General features: G+C 35.9%; 1 protein-coding gene across 5 annotated transcripts in view; it reads left to right on the top strand.

Moving 5' to 3' along the window:
- Window positions 1–21,781, top strand: part of LOC123565467 (protein madd-4-like) — a 118,382-nt gene that overhangs the window by 82,638 nt on the left and 13,963 nt on the right. For all 5 annotated transcript variants that reach the window (XM_053549532.1, XM_053549530.1, XM_053549531.1 and 2 more), the window contains exons 6-9: window positions 107–305; window positions 2,690–2,840; window positions 4,763–4,829; window positions 6,972–7,084. In XM_053549532.1, the coding sequence (XP_053405507.1) occupies window positions 107–305; window positions 2,690–2,840; window positions 4,763–4,829; window positions 6,972–7,084 (530 nt within the window). The remainder of the gene's footprint in view (window positions 1–106; window positions 306–2,689; window positions 2,841–4,762; window positions 4,830–6,971; window positions 7,085–21,781) is intronic.

Raw genomic sequence — 21,781 nt, 5'->3', positions numbered from 1 at the left:
TATTGTGTATTCTTATTAGCGATGTGTCTTCAGATATGTTTAATTCTTTAATGCAGGTGACGAACCTCTAAATATATAAAACGGATTGTCTTAATATTTTATACAGGTGGCACACCTCAAAATGGGGCTCTTGTAGTCGCACGTGTGGGGATGGTTTCAAGTATCGCCGTGTGGTTTGCCTTAAACATCATAACTCCAGCACAGAGCACGCGCCAGACCGGAAGTGCAGGGATGTGAGACCGAAAGGAAAAGCGCCGTGTTACCTCGGAGATTGTCCCGAATGGTTGACCGGACCCTGGTCTCATGTAAAGTACAGTTCTTCATTGTATTATGGTAGTTCTGCATGCTTGGATTAAGAAATACTGTAATGTAGATTTTTCAGAGGGTCTTACCAGGAAAGATACAACTGATACAAATAGGAATTAGCTGGACTGATATGAAAAACTTTGAGTTCAAGCCTCTATTCTCACCAGAATCAACGGCAATTTCGATGCCATTTTAGCGTAAATAACTCCCTTATGATTTTAATGTTTTTTATAGACCTAATTTTGCCCGTTACAAAAGATAATCACAAAGTTGAAGATGAATTTATGACATCATTTGTAATTATTTCACCTGCAAACATTTTAACAGGCATATATTTTATGAATATTCTGGTGTACGGTAGGCTTCAAAAAGTCTCCGAACAATAACTTCGGGTCCAACTGGCATAATGTCATCGAACGTGATGTATAGCTTAAAAGAAGATCTAGCTTGGGATTGAACTTGCGGCTACTGGGATCTGAAAGACGATAAATGACTTCCGCTTAAGAATTCGATTTGCAATAAAACTTGATATGTAGGTACCTCCCAGTGTAAAAAAAAGGTTGAATGGCATTCGAACGCGCTTTAATCAAGATCAAGGCCGCTTTTCCAATAAACAGGGTAAAAGTTTCCAGTCAATAATATTTAGATATTTTCGTTTACAGCGAGCTTAAATAGGGACCTTGTCTGGGAGCGTATTGGGGCTGTTAGGGCCAGTCAAGGTCGCTGTTATTATTAATACAGCGACGATTTCTGCTCAATATGTAGAGTTGGGGATTAGACGTTGCAATGAAATTTCGTAAGCAGACAGCATACGATGGTTGCATTTGTGGTCGATGGGGTCAAAGTCATGGTTACTAAAAGATTTAAAAATAGAATTCTGACAAATACTTAAAAGGTCAGAATGATTTATTCAGACATACCTCGGTGTAGAATAATCTTATACTACGCATATCTTTAGATTATACTTCGTGCTCCTGTCATCAAAGTCATAGCAACTAAAAGTAAACAAATAAGAATTTGTTTTTAATCCCCCGCCACGAATGGTTTCCGTCCGTCCTTCTGTCCGTAACACTTTCGTGTTCGCTCCATATCTCCTAAACCCCTTGAAGGATTTTCATGAAACTTGGGTCAAATGATCACCTCATCAAGACGATATGCAGAACTACAAGTCACCCATGTCGGCTCAAGGTCAAGGTCACAACTCAAGGTCAAAGGTTTGAGCCTTCCATTTTGTGTCTGCTCTGTATCTCCTAAACCCCTTAAAGGAATTTTATAAAACTTTGGTCAAATGATAATCTCATTAAGACGATATGCAAAACTCATGAGTCAGCAATACTGATTCAAGGTCAGGTCACAACTTAGGGTCAAAGGTTTGAGACTTCCATTTTGTGTCCGCTCTGTATCTCCTAAACCTCTTGAAGGATTTTCATGAAACGTAGGTCTAACGATCACCTTATCAAGACAATGTGCAGAACTTATGAGTCAGCCATGTTTGCTTAAGGTCAAAGTCACAACTCAGGGTCAAAGGTTTGAGCCTTCTATTTTGTGACCGCTCTGTATTTCCTAAACCTCTTCAAAGAATTTTATAAAACTTGGGTCAAGTGATCACCTCATCAAGATGATGTGCAGAATTCAAGAGTGAGCCATGCCCGATCAATGTCAAGGTCACAACTTAGGGTCAAAGTTTTGAGCCTTCCCTTTTGTGTCCGCTTTGTATCTCCTAAACCCCATGAAGGATTTTCATGAAATTGGGTCAAATGATCACCTCATCAAGAGGATGTGTAGAATTTATGTGTCAGCCATGTTGGGTCAAGGTCAGGGTCACAGCTCAGGGTCAAAGGTTTGAGTCTTCCATTTTGTGTCCACTCTGTATCTCCTAATCCCCTTGAAGGATTCATATGAAACTTGGGTCAAGTGATCACCTCATCAAGACGATTTGCAGAACTTATGAGTCAGCCATGCAGGCTTAAGGTCAAGGTCACACCTTAGGGTCTCAGGATTGAGCCTTCAATTTTGTGTCCTCTCTGTATTTCCTAAAACCTTTTAAAAATTTTCATGAAACTTTGATCAAATGATCACCTCATCAAGAACTCATGAGTCAGCCATGTCAAATCAAGGTCAAGGTCACAACTCAAGGTCAAAGGTTTGAGCTCTGTATCTTCTTAGCCCCTTGAAGGATTTTCATGAAACTTGGGTCAAATAATCACCTCATCAAGGCGATGTGCATACTTCATAAGTCAGCTATGTCAGTTCAAGGTCTACCCTTTCACCATCCATAACAGTGGCGGGGGATTTAGCTGTCTTTCAGACTGCCTTGTTAAACATTAAGAAAGAAGCTGTTATTATCTTCGCGTCTCGTGTATGTATTTTACTTCTCTTTCAGTGTTCAGTGTCATGCGGATACGGCCAACAGAAACGCAAAGTTGTCTGCCGGGCATCGTCGTCAGATTTGTGTATTACTGAACACAAACCTGCAGCAGTTCAGAAATGTTACGCCGGCAAGTCTTGCGATCCAGGAAGTTTCCAGCAAGACGGTAATGGCGAATGCTTTAATGCTACTTTGAGTTCTTATATGGTGTGAAAATTTTGAAACTTTTCTTAGAAAAAGATACGAAATTTGCAACACTCTGAATTAACAGAAATGAAAATCAGTACTGTATGTTCGACAAAAGAATGTATAATGTTGATTTTGTTCATAACTTGTAAAGCGTCTTTGACGCTTAAGGTAGTGCACCCATAGTTGAAAGAAACGGTCATTTATGTTATAATTACTATGCTGTTTCATCATTTTCCGGTTTTAACTAAAAGTCATGAGCGTCCCAAGAATGTCGAACTTCTTTTGTTGAATTGTCCTTCGATTTTATGCACCCTGAAGTGGGAACTTATGGTCACCGCTTCGCCTGTCCATTTGTCCGTCCCTCAATATTTTGTTCCGTTTGTCCGTCCCATATTATTGTCCTGAGTATTTCTCAAAATTCACTCACTTGAATTGAACGAAACTTCACAGGGAGATTTACTCCCAAGCGGAGATGCGTATACTACCTATATTTTCCTTTTGAATAATTGTTTCACCGAGTTGTTGCCCGTTGATTAAAAAACATAAGAGTACGATATCACAATTTCTCGTCCGGGGTATTCCTCAGCAACCACCCGCTGGAATACAACGACACTTCAAAGAAAGTTTCACTCCCAAGAATAGATGCGCATATTATCTTCATGTTCCAATTGGATAATATTTCACTGAGTTATTGCGCTTTGACTATTAAACATTTGTACACCATTGCTCATCCAGCAACCACTAGTGGAATTCAGCGAAACTCCATGAAAGTTTCACTCTCAAAAGGAGATGTGCTTATTATCTTCATGTTCCAGTGTGATGATTATTTTCGCCGAGTTATTGCCCTTTGATTATACAATGTAAGTATAGCACCATTTCTTGTACGGAGTATTCATCAGCAGCCATTCGCTTGAATTCAGCGAAACTTCGGGCAGCTTTGCTCCCAATAGGAGATGCGTATATCTTATTCATGTTCCGATCCATTGATTTTTATTGCCCTTTGCGTTATTGCTCTGATTATTCAACATATGTAAACTTTAGCGCTCTTCTTGTCAGGAATATTCCTCAGCAACCCCGGCTGATATTCGTCGGAATTTCATAGTAAGCTTCTCTGCAAAGCGGATATACTCATATTGTGCGTGTTTTTTTCTCAAGTACGTTTAATGAGAAGGATGTCTTGTGTGAAGTTTCAGTCATTACTGAAATATGGCTTGATAGTTGCTTGCACGCAAACTTTTAACCGATTTTTTAAGTCGTAAAAGAGCCATCCAATCAATTATTATCTTACTTTGTTAATTCAGTTGGTTTAATGACTAGGAAGTATTGAGTGAAATTTCAGTGTGGCTGTTCCTGAGATAGACCTTAATAGCTAGTCCCACGCACAGTTTTAACCGATTTTTCAAAGAAGAAAAAAATGACCATAATTTGAAACAAGTTCAACCAAGGCGCTATCTTACTTGATTAATTCAGTTGGTTTAAAGAGCTTGAAATACTCTGAAAATTTCAGTCGAACTTTAGATGTTAGGTTGATAGTGAAAACTTTTAACCGAATTTTCTCAGCCTAAAAAAGGCCATTATTTGTATTAAATTCAACCTGTCTATCAGACTTGGTAATTCCATAGTAAATCTTGTGTGAAGTTTCAATCCAATGCATGCAATGGTTACTGAGATATGAACTTGCACGCGATACTTTAACCAAGGTGTGACATCGACGATGACGAGAATTACGATGACGATTACGATGACAACGACGACGCTTGGGCGAGTAGAATAGTTCTCACTGTTCTTCGAATTTTCGAGCTAAATTGTATTTTCATAATTCCTGTATACATGTAAATATTTAGTACTCGAAATAATTCTGCATAAAGTTGAATCACGAATCATTTTTATCTATTTCAGATTCTTCTGTGACTGAGCACGATTTCTTTGATGATGCCAGACTCCAAGATTTGTTCGTGTTGCCGAGGTAACGCAGTAATGTTTTTACATAGGTTTTTTATTGACATGTTGGTAATAAAAGTATATCTGTAGCAAAATAATGACCAAGGATGACACTCTGACAGTTAAAGGGCGTTCAACTCAATGATATATTCTAGGAAATATTTTTATACAAACAATTGTTTCTTTGATGCGGTAGATGGTGACTTATGACGTATAAAGAGAATACTGTGCGTGATTTAGTATAAATATAATTTTCTGATTGGGAGACTTTATTGATTAATGGTTTGGTACGATATACTATTTATTCTATAACTATTTAAATCAGTCGGTAAGTTTTCATACAACTCATTACGAAAAAAACAACACTTAGAACAAAGTATCCGCCTATCGGTGCATAATACGCCCATTTGCACTTGCAAATTGGGCAGAGCTGTAAAACGATAGAAAACGAAACAGTTAAAAATAGGATACGTTTAGGTTGGAAGAAATACAGCTATTTTTACTGCTGTTTGCTGATGAAACAGAATTATTTTCCTAATCCAAGGAAGGATTACTAATCCTCCTTAACAAATTGCATTATTATTGTACAAAATGGGGTATTGTTGTGAATGTGGATAAAACGGTTGCCATGGTTTTCAAGTACGGAAATAGAAATGAAAATGACATTAGAAAAAGGGTATTATTTAATGTTGTTAAAACATTTACTTATCTTAATAATAATAATTAATAATAATATTAATAATATCGTCTAATGGGGACTTTTTCTAAGCTCAAAAAGCATGGTATAATCAAGCATTAAGGACACTGTTGGCTCTGAATTTTTCTTTTGATGTAATTGCTTTGAATGTTACAGAAAGTTAAAATTTATTTGTTAGTATGATTTTACCTATCCTGACATGAGAGAAGAGGTATTGGGTTTTAAAATAGTACCTGACATTGGAAAAGTTCATTTGAGCCGCGCCATGAGAAAAGCAACATATGCGTTTGCGACCAGCATGGATCCAGACCAGCCTGCGCATGTTTCAAAGCCTATTGCAATTAGAGAAACTGTTAGCGAACAGCATGGATCCTGACCAGACTGCGCGGATGCGCATGCTGGTCTGGATCCATGCCGGTCGCAAACGCACTATGTTTGTTTTCTTATGGCGCGGCTCATTTACAATTAAAAAAAATACACGTTCTGTGTGTACGTCATCATACTGCAACATTCCGCAACATACTGCAACATACTGCAGTTTTGACGGATTTGGAAGATTCCTAATCAGTAATACGAATAACCAGAATCAGGAACTAGTTTGTTTGATGCTGGTACAGAATTATGAAATTTCTTAAATCTTTTTTTTAATACAGATGTTCTTAAAATATACAGTTGAAACTGATGCAGTTAAGTGTATATTTATCTAAAACAGGTAGTGCTTATGTACTTTAAATCTTAATTTTAAGATAAACTGCCCCGCAGAAAGTATGACATATGTTTTTGTACTGAAGTTTGTCAACAAATGGACATTTTTTCTAAAATATGCTACTGCTCACAGGAATTCACATGGTTAAAAATATTGAGAAAGCTACTAATGACTAGCGAACAATCTCTGCTTCCTAAATATATGTGTCAAAGTATGGAAAAAGTATCAAGCAAGAAAGCAATATCAGGAAAGTTGGGTGGATGACTGCCTTATCCTGTATAACAGGCAACATAGATATATTACTTACCCATTTCATTGATATAACATGGACAGAACGATGTTCACTAAACGATTTCGATCTACAAACAGTATCATTCCTTTGTGTAAATTGGGTTTAGGGCAAGTAATGGAGTAAGATCAAGTTATTGTGTTTAATTTGGCGACGTTTGTATACACGGTGTCACAACAAGGATATGAAATTTATTAATTTTTTAAAATATTTTCATTACGTATGTCAAATTGATATCATAACGTTATATTAATCAAAACACTTATACAAGAAAAATGTTATACCATATTTTTCTGTAGTTGTAATATTGTATATAGAAGTATAAACAGTCTCAAGGTTAAATTGCCATGGACACTTACATGCTTTGCTGATATAATATTTGAATTGAGTCTTATGGTAGGATCGAACAAACGAAACCTACCCCTGATCTGCTTCTTAGGTAAACTTACAGTTTACGTCATGTTTTATTCTGCAGATTCGAGGTGTCTACGTGGGGTCCGTGTTCGGTGACGTGTGGCGTCGGTTACAGGCATAGGAATGTCACGTGCAAAAAGGACGGACAGGTCGTGCCACTATCTGAATGTGAAGGTAGCTTCTATGATTTACGAATTATAATGGTCTTGATATAACATTTTCCTACTGCAAAACATATTAGAGCATAGAGTGTTTAGGCGAAGCCTAAATCCATTTCAGACCAACAGCATAACGCATTTTATCTTTCGTTACTTTTTACGTTTATTCAGGTTTCTTTTGTCTAGTCACAATTCACAATTCATGTGAGTGTATTTTTGGTAACGAGATAAACAGAACCTTTTTAGCTGTCTTTGAAATTTTATTTTAGTAAACATTATTGTACATTTCCAAGTGTGACATCTCCGGAACACTATAATGTCACGTTATTAATTGTTGGTGTTATTAGTAAAAAAAATAAAAAAAAACATTGCCAAAATATACCATATTCGGCTGTTTATTACTCTTTTACTCAAAATCATTACGAAAACTCTACCTATTTTTAACCATCTATTACTTCGTTACAAGAATATGCATTGCTGTGTATTTCAAAACAACAAATGTATACATTACTGACCATTTTACTAGGTTACTCCAAAACACTACAAAAATGTACATTAGTAGCCATTTATTACACTGTTATTCAAAACTGTTACAAAATCATACAAAAAAATATATCATACTAACTATGTATTACTCTTTTATTCAGACACATTACAAAAATATACCTCACTGGTCAGGTACCGGTACTACTCTGTTATACCGTACTGGCCATGTATAACTCTGTCATTACAAAATATACATTACTGGCCTTTGATTACTCTGTTATACCTTATTGGCCATAGATTACTCTGTTATTCTAAATCATGACAAAATATAACTTACTGGCCATTGAATATTCTGTTATTACGAGATATGATAAAGTATACCGTGCTGCCCATTGATTACTCTGTTTTTCCAAAACATGACAAAGTATACCTTGCTGCCCATTGATTACTCTGTTTTTCCAACACATGACAAAGTATACCTTGCTGCCCATTGATTACTCTGTTATTCCAACACATGACAAAGTATACCTTGCTGCCCATTGATTACTCTGTTATTCCAAAACATGACAAAGTATACCTTGCTGCCCATTGATTACTCTGTTTTTCCAACACATGACAAAGTATACCTTGCTGCCCATTGATTACTCTGTTATTCCAACACATGACAAAGTATACCTTGCTGCCCATTGATTACTCTGTTATTCCAAAACATGACAAAGTATACCTTGCTGCCCATTGATTACTCTGTTTTTCCAACACATGACAAAGTATACCTTGCTGCCCATTGATTACTCTGTTTTTCCAACACATGACAAAGTATACCTTGCTGCCCATTGATTACTCTGTTATTCCAAAACATGATAAAGTATACCTTGCTGCCCATTGATTACTCTGTTTTTCCAACACATGACAAAGTATACCTTGCTGCCCATTGATTACTCTGTTATTCCAAAACATGACAAAGTATACCGTACCGCCCATTGATTACTCTGTTATTCCAAAACATTACAAAGTATACCTTGCTGCCCATTGATTACTCTGTTTTTCCAACACATGACAAAGTATACCTTGCTGCCCATTGATTACTCTGTTATTCCAAAACATGACAAAGTATACCTTGCCGCCCATTGATTACTCTGTTTTTCCAACACATGACAAAGTATACCTTGCTGCCCATTGATTACTCTGTTATTCCAAAACATGACAAAGTATACCTTGCTGCCCATTGATTACTCTGTTATTCCAAAACATGACAAAGTATACCTTGCTGCCCATTGATTACTCTGTTATTCCAAAACATGACAAAGTATACCGTACTGCCCATTGATTACTCTGTTTTTCCAAAACATGACAAAGTATACCTTGCTGCCCATTGATTACTCTGTTTTTCCAAAACATGACAAAGTATACCTTGCTGCCCATTGATTACTCTGTTTTTCCAACACATGACAAAGTATACCTTGCTGCCCATTGATTACTCTGTTATTCCAAAACATTACAAAATATACCTTGCTGCCCATTGATTACTCTGTTATTCCAAAACATTACAAAATATACCTTGCTGCCCATTGATTACTCTGTTATTCCAAAACATGACAAAGTATACCTTGCTGCCCATTGATTACTCTGTTATTCCAACACATGACAAAGTATACCTTGCTGCCCATTGATTACTCTGTTTTTCCAACACATGACAAAGTATACCTTGCTGCCCATTGATTACTCTGTTATTCCAACACATGACAAAGTATACCTTGCTGCCCATTGATTACTCTGTTATTCCAAAACATGACAAAGTATACCTTGCTGCCCATTGATTACTCTGTTATTCCAAAACATGACAAAGTATACCTTGCTGCCCATTGATTACTCTGTTATTCCAAAACATGACAAAATATACCTTGCTGCCCATTGATTACTCTGTTATTCCAAAACATGACAAAGTATACCTTGCTGCCCATTGATTACTCTGTTTTTCCAACACATGACAAAGTATACCGTGCTGCCCATTGATTACTCTGTTTTTCCAACACATGACAAAGTATACCTTGCTGCCCATTGATTACTCTGTTATTCCAAAACATGACAAAATATACCTTGCTGCCCATTGATTACTCTGTTATTCCAAAACATGACAAAGTATACCTTGCTGCCCATTGATTACTCTGTTATTCCAACACATGACAAAGTATACCTTGCTGCCCATTGATTACTCTGTTTTTCCAACACATGACAAAGTATACCTTGCTGCCCATTGATTACTCTGTTATTCCAAAACATGACAAAGTATACCTTGCTGCCCATTGATTACTCTGTTTTTCCAACACATGACAAAGTATACCTTGCTGCCCATTGATTACTCTGTTATTCCAAAACATGACAAAGTATACCTTGCTGCCCATTGATTACTCTGTTATTCCAAAACATGACAAAGTATACCTTGCTGCCCATTGATTACTCTGTTTTTCCAACACATGACAAAGTATACCTTGCTGCCCATTGATTACTCTGTTATTCCAAAACATTACAAAATATACCTTGCTGCCCATTGATTACTCTGTTATTCCAAAACATGACAAAGTATACCTTGCTGCCCATTGATTACTCTGTTTTTCCAACACATGACAAAGTATACCTTGCTGCCCATTGATTACTCTGTTATTCCAAAACATGACAAAGTATACCTTGCTGCCCATTGATTACTCTGTTATTCCAAAACATGACAAAGTATACCTTGCTGCCCATTGATTACTCTGTTATTCCAAAACATGACAAAGTATACCTTGCTGCCCATTGATTACTCTGTTTTTCCAACACATGACAAAGTATACCTTGCTGCCCATTGATTACTCTGTTATTCCAACACATGACAAAGTATACCTTGCTGCCCATTGATTACTCTTTTATTCCAAAACATGACAAAGTATACCTTGCTGCCCATTGATTACTCTGTTTTTCCAAAACATGACAAAGTATACCTTGCTGCCCATTGATTACTCTGTTTTTCCAACACATGACAAAGTATACCTTGCTGCCCATTGATTACTCTGTTTTTCCAACACATGACAAAGTATACCTTGCTGCCCATTGATTACTCTGTTTTTCCAACACATGACAAAGTATACCTTGCTGCCCATTGATTACTCTGTTATTCCAAAACATGACAAAATATACCTTGCTGCCCATTGATTACTCTGTTATTCCAAAACATGACAAAGTATACCTTGCTGCCCATTGATTACTCTGTTATTCCAACACATGACAAAGTATACCTTGCTGCCCATTGATTACTCTGTTTTTCCAACACATGACAAAGTATACCGTGCTGCCCATTGATTACTCTGTTTTTCCAACACATGACAAAGTATACCTTGCTGCCCATTGATTACTCTGTTATTCCAAAACATGACAAAATATACCTTGCTGCCCATTGATTACTCTGTTATTCCAAAACATGACAAAGTATACCTTGCTGCCCATTGATTACTCTGTTATTCCAAAACATGACAAAGTATACCTTGCTGCCCATTGATTACTCTGTTATTCCAAAACATGACAAAGTATACCTTGCTGCCCATTGATTACTCTGTTATTCCAAAACATGACAAAGTATACCTTGCTGCCCATTGATTACTCTGTTATTCCAAAACATGACAAAGTATACCTTGCTGCCCATTGATTACTCTGTTATTCCAAAACATGACAAAGTATACCTTGCTGCCCATTGATTACTCTGTTATTCCAAAACATGACAAAGTATACCTTGCTGCCCATTGATTACTCTGTTATTCCAACACATGACAAAGTATACCTTGCTGCCCATTGATTACTCTGTTTTTCCAACACATGACAAAGTATACCTTACTGCCCATTGATTACTCTGTTATTCCAAAACATGACAAAGTATACCTTACTGCCCATTGATTACTCTGTTATTCCAAAACATGACAAAGTATACCTGCTGCCCATTGATTACTCTGTTATTCCAAAACATGACAAAGTATACCTTGCTGCCCATTGATTACTCTGTTATTCCAAAACATGACAAAGTATACCTTGCTGCCCATTGATTACTCTGTTATTCCAAAACATGACAAAGTATACCGTGCTGCCCATTGATTACTCTGTTATTCCAAAACATGACAAAGTATACCGTGCTGCCCATTGATTACTCTGTTATTCCAAAACATGACAAAGTATACCTTGCTGCCCATTGATTACTCTGTTATTCCAAAACATGACAAAGTATACCTTGCTGCCCATTGATTACTCTGTTATTCCAAAACATGACAAAGTATACCTTGCTGCCCATTGATTACTCTGTTATTCCAAAACATTACAAAGTATACCGTGCTGCCCATTGATTACTCTGTTATTCCAAAACATGACAAAGTATACCGTGCTGCCCATTGATTACTCTGTTATTCCAAAACATGACAAAGTATACCGTACTGCCCATTGATTACTCTGTTATTCCAAAACATGACAAAGTATACCGTGCTGCCCATTGATTACTCTGTTATTCCAACACATGACAAAGTATACCTTGCTGCCCATTGATTACTCTGTTATTCCAAAACATGACAAAGTATACCTTGCTGCCCATTGATTACTCTGTTATTCCAAAACATGACAAAATATACCTTGCTGCCCATTGATTACTCTGTTATTCCAAAACATGACAAAGTATACCTTACTGCCCATTGATTACTCTGTTATTCCAAAACATGACAAAGTATACCTTACTGCCCATTGATTACTCTGTTATTCCAAAACATGACAAAGTATACCGTACTGCCCATTGATTACTCTGTTATTCCAAAACATGACAAAGTATACCTTGCTGCCCATTGATTACTCTGTTTTTCCAAAACATGACAAAGTATACCTTGCTGCCCATTGATTACTCTGTTTTTCCAAAACATGACAAAGTATACCTTGCTGCCCATTGATTACTCTGTTATTCCAAAACATGACAAAGTATACCGTACTGCCCATTGATTACTCTGTTATTCCAAAACATGACAAAGTATACCTTGCTGCCCATTGATTACTCTGTTTTTCCAACACATTACAAAGTATACCGTACTGCCCATTGATTACTCTGTTATTCCAAAACATGACAATGTATACCTTGCTGCCCATTGATTACTCTGTTATTCCAAAACATGACAATGTATACCGTACTGCCCATTGATTACTCTGTTATTCCAAAACATGACAAAGTATACCTTGCTGCCCATTGATTACTCTGTTATTCCAAAACATGACAAAATATGCCTAACTGACCATTGATTACTCAGTTATTCGAGAACATGACAAAATATACCGTACTGCCCATTGATTACTCTGTTATTCAAAAACATTACAGTACAATACATAAGTAGCCTTTTATTACCAAGATATTATTTCAAAACATGGCAATAAAATACCTCATGACATATGTGAAATTTGAGCACGCGCAATATTTGGATAAACGCAGATATATAACAATTCTGGTTACAAATAAATTTACTCCCATCATTCGGCAGATGAAACTCGTAAATGGAGCAATTAAATATTTTAATTAACTCAACGCCCCAGAATTAGAAGGGCGTAAGTGTTAGTTACGCCCTTTTATGAATTATACAATTTTTACACACCAAGGGGCATAATTCTATTTTTTGTTGTTGTTGTAACAGTTACAAACTGCTGTGTTGACCAAATTTACCAATAATAAAAGGGCGTTAGTTTTTTTCATTTTGCCGAAAACTATTATTTTCCACATACGCCCTTCTAATTCTGAGGCGTCGAACTTTGTATTGATATCAGTGTTGTCAACATAATATTTCATACATGTGAAGTTAGACTTCAAAATGATTACTATATTTTTGGTCAATAAAGTTAAGTAACACAATAACACAATATTATGTTTTCAGTGTAAAATTCCCAATTTTTACGCTTTCCCTTGTAAAGTTCATTTTCAATTTTATGCAGCTTCAGAAATAAATTTGGAACCTGTTTTACACGGGATATCTTATACATAGAAACAAATGGATTTGCATGAAGCGGGTGCAAAATATATCGTTCCAAAACATTACAAAATTATACCTGCTGGTCATTTATTTTTGTTTTATTCCGATAAATATTATCTGCCGTTTATTACTGTGTTGTTCGAGAACGCTACAAAATATACCTATTGCTGTTTCTTAACAATTTTAGTCGTTGTTTTTCACATACGCGTAAATATTCGATATAAAGCTGACAAATAGCTGCCAAACATAGATAGACCAATTTCAGAAAACAAATCCTTACCTCATTTTGAAGAAATATGATAAACAGACAGAAAACAAAAAGAAAAGTAGTGATCATATATCTTCTAAGAGAGATTTTTCTTGTCACATCTACTTACTGTAAACTCTCTTAAACACTGCTGTGACCTTGTAGTACTACTCATACTAAAATTGACTTTCACTTAATCAAATACAACATTCCCTCCCATTTTGTTCTACCAAAAATGGCAAAAATACTTCCACAATGAAATTTGAACAAAAACCATCTTTTATTTAGACCTTTGTGATCATGCTAAGTGAAAAATTAGTCATCAAGAACTTTTCTGCCATTATGTTACTAGAACAGAATGCTGGCTCCGACGTTGGTCCTTTTAGGCTATTCAGGTCTGTATAATTGCTAAGTGCTATTTAACTTAAAGGGGCGCGCCTCCAGATTCATGTCCTCTTTTCGAAGTTTAGAAAGTATATCTGCTCAAGACCAAAAAAAAAAAACCCTCATAAAACTGCCGTATAATTATTAATTGGTTTTTCTCATGAACAGATTCAATCAAACCGAGTCTGCTATTATTCTGCTTGGTTGCATTCTATGCTTCCAAAGGATCTTTTTACAGATTTTATTTTATCCTCGTAAAAGCAACGATCATGGCATACAACTTTGCCGTATCGCTGTCCTGTTCATGAATCGCTTTGCAAAATCACACCGTAAAACTTTGCCATATCGCTATCGTATTCATGAATCGCTTTTATCCTCGTTAAAGCAACAATCACAGCATAAAACTTTGCTACATCATTGCCGTGTTCTTGATTCGCTTTTGTCCTCGTTAAAGCAATAATGACAGTATAAAACTTTACCATGTTGCTGCCATATTCGTGAATCGCTTTTGTCATTGTTTAAGCAACTATCGCAGCACAAAACTAACTATCGCAGCACAAAACTTAGCCATATTGCTGCCGTAATTTTGAATCGCTTTTGTCCTTGTTAAAGCAAAAATCACAGCACAAAACTTTGCCATATTGCTGCCGTAATTTTGAATCGCTTTTGACCATAACAGAAAAGTTTGCCACATCATTGACGTAATCCTTATTCGTTATCATCACCACTACGGCACCAACCTTTACAGAATAAAATGCCACAGCTTTGTCGAAAAAGTCTTTTCATCTCCATCCGCATTTCCTTTATACGGATTAAAAAGATTAACGGATTACAGAACGAGTTCAGAAAACAGAAACTATTTAACACATGTGGTACCGTAAAGTTTGGGTCTCGTGCACCGATATTAATATCTATGATAAGGGGAAGAACTGTGATGTCATACACTGCCACCAAAATCCCCATGGTTACTAAGACTGAAAATAAGAAAGAAAGGGATTTAAATGTGCTCTGACCTGTGAAACGTGAAACAATATAAAATGGCTCTTGAAATGTGTCGTAAAATGTCTATTCGTTCCTTTTATTTAAATTGCCTACATATATAAAGGGTTTCTATGAACTTCTTTAAAACATACAGGAAAAAGTACAAAATAAATTCTGTTACACTTACATCGTTTGAGTTCATGGAAGAGATGACCACTGTCCTCACATTTACTGGGTTTGTCGCGAGTGGGCTCAGTTGTTTTACGGGTGGGTAGAGTTTTCAGACTTACGAATTTCATTTATTTGTTTTTCATGCAGTACTTTGTTTGACGCATCTAATTCAGTAGTAGCGTCATTTACCGTTGATTCCTCGTTGTCTGTCTTCTTTAAATGATTTACAGTCTCAGCACGAAGTGGTATGACATGGATTTGAAATACGTCCGGGCTAATTACAGAAGTTGATTCATCTTCAAACAGTTTACCTTCCGATTTCAAATTTTCTGTTGCTAGTTTTATTTCTGGACTTCTTTCATGAACAAAGTCATTTATCTTTCCCGCCCTTTGAACTATCGAATTTTCGTTTTCCCTTTCACCTACATCGAATGTGTTACCGATTGCGACTTTAGCTTGGTACTTTTTCAGCAATACAAATAATGTTAAAAGTGTAATATTCATTGCTATCAATGGAATATCAAACAACCACGAGAATGTACTTAGAGCAGCACTAACATCCGAAAATACGGCCCGTCTGCAGTCTAAAATTATTTTGTGAGAATTTTGCCAAAACATGTATGGCAAAGACACAAGAAGTATGGCCGTCGACCAAATGATTAAAGTGAAGAGGCCGTACTTTGACGTGAGAACCTTAAACCTGCCTACGGTTAACTTCCGGATGATTATGAACCGATAAACACAGAAGCTAGTCATGTTGAGAAGGCTCGTGTAATTTGATACCATAAATGGTAATGACTTAATCAGGCACGAATTGTAATCGTTAGGTGGAGGTAGAAAAAACCATAAAAACAAAGTCGGCGTAAGGATAACAGCGTTGATAAGATCTGTTGCACAAAGGCTGATGACCGCCATCGAGTTCCTGACCAACGCATGGTTTCGTAAATTATAAAAACATTTCAGAAGTAAAATGTTAAAAATGGAGACACTCGTGAATGTAAGGCCAAGGACAACACCTAAAGAATAATGCTGCCATGACAACACCTCTATATCTCCGACTGTTTTGTTCATTGCCATTTCTGTTTTAATTGTGATTTTATGCAAAATTCAAGAAAGACACACCTTTAACGAAATACTTAGGATCTTTAACTCATTCCTTAAATGTATTGACGTTCAAGTATTTATTTAAAATTAACCTATACCATGTTGTTGACGTCATTTTCTAAATATTTTGTTTGTAATTCAGGATATATTTAAACCTCCGTTTATTTGATTATTTACTATTTTTAGAACGAAACCGGATTTACTTTTTCATTCATCTATTCGTCTCGCTAACTGCCATGCTCTGCAATTTCCTATACGAAATTGTAATGTCAAGCAAAGTGGTTTAATTACCATGGCTCGTGATTCGTTATCATCTTGTTTATTGTCATTATTGTGTTGTCAGTCGTATGCAAAAAAAAAAAGTTCCTCCAATATCAGTATCTTCGTTGCGACAACTGATTTATCATATTGTTGACGATATCAGTTATTGGAAACACATTGTTTGCGACAAAATAGTTTCATTAACCATGGTTACCATATTTGAATTGTCACTTATATTGAGGGTCGACAGCGCTTTCATTATTTATTTATTTCGACGCCTCAGAATTAAAAGGGCGTAAGTAGAAAATCATAGTTTTCGGCAAAACGAAAAAAACTGTCTATGACACAGGTACGCCCTTCACATTCTTAGGGCGTAAGTGGATTTTTCTGGTACAACAATTAAGTGCAGATACGCCCTTCTATTACTGGGATTCTGAAAAACTTTTCACTTACGCCCTTTTATTATTGGTAAATTTCGTCAACACAGCAGTTTGTGACAATTTTTTTTTTTACAGAATTATGCCCATTGGTGTGTAGTTTCAAAAAATGTATGATTCATAAAAGGGCGTAACTAACACTTACGCCCTTCTTATTCTAGGGCGTCGATTTATTCCTTCTGTCCATTTAAAACTAGTCGTGTTTCTGCAATATCCGGTAAATCCAACATAACCGGAAGTGAATTAAACTTTCAATCAGCGGATGGCCACAAAGTTAACATCTGCTGAAATGAAAAAATAATCTAGGCCAATGCATTACCAGACAAGAAAATATGTACCAGCTGCTGTTCGTTTCTAGAGTTACGACAAAAAGTGTAACTTTTACTAACAACTGAAACAGATATTAGATGTGTTTCAAAACGGGTGACATTTTTATTTTACAACTAATTTTCGCTTCACATTATGATTGTTTTCTGGATTGCAAGCCAGTACTCCTATAAGAAAAAGTGTTTCACAGTAGTGAAAATGTAATGACATCTTTCGTGCGATTACGTCATCTCGTATGGTAATTCGGCATCCTTCGGTCATAACAGAAACAACCGGAGAATGCCGAACGTGCATACGGAGAATACGTAATCGAACGGAATATGCCGATTGTCATTTCGGGTCCGCATGGCGTGTATTTGAGTATTCCCTACCTACAATTTACTTATTAAAAGATGCTGAATAAAGTTTCAAAACATTTACTAAAGAACCGTCATATCAATGGTTATAGATCTGGTAAATATTTCGATTTCTGGTTGTGTAATGGAAAATACTTTCACTGTATACGATCTGCTGTCATTAACAAAAAAAAAATACAAAGAAGTCAAAATTGGTAACCAAAATAATTCAAAAAGAACATTTAATTAGAATATGATTAAAACTATTTTTTTCTGCTAGATCTAAATTGAATCTGAACGACAAATAATGTTAAAAAGATAAGGATTTAAAGAAATGTAAGCGCGGCCTTTCGGAATTGCAATTTAAAGTGGGCGGGTTTTTTTCTATCAAGAGGTTGTAAAGATTGGTGGCATGAGACTGACTTTTTTTTTGTGATGCTCTTAGAAACGAACCACCTATTTGTTGTTAAAAGAACAGACAGTAATATAACGTTAATATCATAAATGATTTTTTTTTTCAAAGTTCAATAACTATGAACCGCAAGCGCAATTGATGGATTTGCCGTTCACATCACATTATGGTCTGAAATAGAATGGATTTGCAATTGCCGATGTAATTAATACGAACGTTCAAATTGCCTCAAAACGAGTTTTCATGGTAATTATCTTTGCTCAGGAGTAATGGTAAAAACTCGGTAACTTCTAATTCTAGTCCTTTGTCAGTGCCATCTGGTTAATTACGGATTTTGTTGCAGATCTGTTTAATATTATATTGCTAAGAATAATTCATATCTTTGTTTATTGTGATAGAAAATTAGGTCCAGGTACCACTAAAAGCGTTTTAACGGCTGATTCGGGGTGGGGGAGGGGTGAATATTGTTATACAAGATGATAACTTTTACCTTGTTTATAAACAAGTATCAACTTCTGAATAATGAATAATTAATTGCCCGTTTTATATGATAAAAGAACCTTGTGAAAATCGAAAAAAAATAATAATAAGATCCAAATTACTAGTTTGAAAAAAAAAATTGAATGTTACGGTTTTGTTGATTACAACATTTTTTTTCTATATTATGTAATCTGTTCTTTCGCTTAGTGCAGCCAAACGAGAAATTGTACTGAATTTGATTCCACGAAGTTTATAAAGTCCGTGCAGGCTGATCATGGTCTGCGCTATTCGCTGTTCAGTCAGTAAATTTTCAATGAACACCCCTTCAAATAATAAATGGCACTGCCGAATTTGAATGATAGACCAGTCCATTTTATGAATTTAGCAGGGTAAAGGTCAAGAAGTCTCATTGAAATCTGCATTGTAAATATCTTGTACTGGAGAATACGCTGATTAAAATCCGGATTTATTCCATAGGTTCGACGGTCCGAATATATCTATCAAAAACCCTATTTTAATTACTGAAGTATACCCTAAAATTTTGAAGAAAATAAGCATATCATGAAATTCTGCATTGTATAAAAATCTGTTTCCGTAGCATTCATAGTTATACACAGTTGAGGACATAACCCCAACTACCTTATATAAAAGCAAAAAAAAAAAATAAATAAATAATAAACATAAAAAGCAAGTGATGGAAAAAATAATGCGAGTGCACAAAACACATGATCTGTGAGGTTCATAAACATTTACATCCCTACCAAGAAATTTCAAGGCAGATTTTTTAAAAATTATATCTAAAACATTCTTACCAACCTGGTTTTTTGTTAGCCGTTAGAACACATTCGTAAATCTTTGTCCATAGCAGTCCTTTGAAATGACCACGTTAGCGACTAGCAGCGTTACTAGTTTGTATGTCTTAGCAGACGACAACTTAGAGGTGCGCTTGCGCGAGCAGGTAAATTCAATAACTATGGAGGGTACAACCCGCCACAATACAATTTGCTAAATTACGTATTTCAAATTAGTAATTACGTTTGTAAGCATATGTTTCGTTGGAATAACTTGCATTATGCCTTTACATGTATCACTACGATCTCAAATTAAAAAGTTATCAATATTGAACGGTTACGTAGCTTTAATCAAACGAAAATTTCTCGTTGTAAGCAAGTGTACAATATAAGGGAGAATACTCGTAACACCGTCTCATTATGCTTGCTGGAGTAATCTCCCATTTTATACTCGTATATAAATTATTGTTGTCTTTTTTTCCTTTTTTTTTTTTAAACATCTCTAAGGTCTATAAAGTATTTACAGTCTATAACTAGCCAATGCACCATAGGTACCAACACTTCATGTGAGACAACGTATCACATATTCGCAACTGTAAAGATCAGAATCTTATTTCATACATTAAGCAGTTAAGTTTCAATGGCGATGACCAAAATGTTTCGGAAATTAACATGAACTCTCGATTGTACATATTCATTTTTACACGTCTTTCACTAATTAGTTTAAAACTTGTAATTTATGCACGTTCCATTCTCTCGTCGTCGGAGGGGCGGATCCGCCCTATTGCAGCAAAATACCTCTATCTAAGACTGGTGGCTAAACTACAGATATTAATCACATATCAGCCTCCTTGATCATGGAAATTCATGACTCAAACAAAAAGCGCCATCCAGTCACACTTTTCTTTTGCAATCACTTAAACATACATGTACATTCTGTTACGGTCAGTACTTTCATTCGAACATACATATCTTCTCAACTGTTGCCTCTACTTCTCATAATCTCTGGAAATGTACACCCACATCCAGGACCCAATAGTACAATTTCATCAGACAACTCATCTTTATCCGCATACAGTGAAATATTGCAAAGTGGTGGTCTTTCTGTTATGCATCTAAATATTCAAAGTCTCAAGCCTAAAATTGACATTTTAGAAATAGAAGCTCAGCCTTACGATATTCTTATCTTCACAGAATCCTGGCTATCTCCTGCAATATCAAATGACGATCTTCTTATACCTAACTTTCAAACACCGTTTCGCTGTGATCGTAATGATCGCATAGGTGGAGGAGTCACTATCTACATTCGAGATGGCCTTCTCGCCAAACATCGTGACGACCTTTCTGTTGCTGGAATAGAGGCTCTCTGGCTTGAAATAAATTTCAGACATCGTGTCATTCTTGTAGGAGGCATCTATCGTCCTCCGGATTCAAATAATCAGCAATGGCTTCTTCTTGAACAGTCCATAGACCAAGCTTTTAACCAACCTTGTGATAATATCCTAGTTGCTGGTGACTTTAACATCAACATCCTAAACACTCAGACAAACAAGATATCAAATCTAATTTCCTCTTACCAGGCAGAACAATTAATTTCATCACCAACACATTTCACAGAAAACTCATCCTCTCTTATTGATCTCATTTTTGTTAAAAATAATAATCATGTACTAACAAGCTTTGTTGCCGATCCATTCATTCCTGACATGATTCGATTTCACTGCCCTATTGTTGCTGTTCTTAAACTAGACAAACCTATAAATACTACATTCAAAAGAAAAGTATGGTTGTACGACAAAGGTAACTATGATCAATACAAAACAATACTGCATAATACTACCTGGGACACCATAATAGAAAACACTGACCTTAACAAAGCCACTGAAGACATCACACACGCAATATTAACTGCAGCACAACAATCAATTCCAAATAAAACAGTCACAATAAGACCAAACGACATTCCTTGGCTAAATAACACGATAAGAAAGGCTATTAGGAAGCGCAAGAAGTTACACAAAACAGCAAAACGACTTAACACTGAACAAGCTTGGACAATGTTTAAAACAATACGTAACGAGGTTACAAAACTAATACGAATATCAAAACAAAACTACCAAAATAAACTCATTGAACAAGTAAATTCAAACACAATAACAGCGAAACTTTGGTTCAAAACTGCTAAAAAACTAACAAATAAAACAACAGCTCAGACAATTCCAACGCTACAAGACCAAAATACACAAGCATCTACAGACCAAGAAAAGACAGAACTCCTTAACC

The sequence above is a fragment of the Mercenaria mercenaria genome, chromosome 8, assembly GCF_021730395.1.
Source record: "Mercenaria mercenaria strain notata chromosome 8, MADL_Memer_1, whole genome shotgun sequence".
In the NCBI taxonomy this organism is placed as follows: Eukaryota; Metazoa; Mollusca; class Bivalvia; order Venerida; family Veneridae; genus Mercenaria; species Mercenaria mercenaria.
The sequence above is the reverse complement of the archived record's forward strand: the minus strand, read 5'-3'. Positions and strand labels throughout refer to the sequence as shown.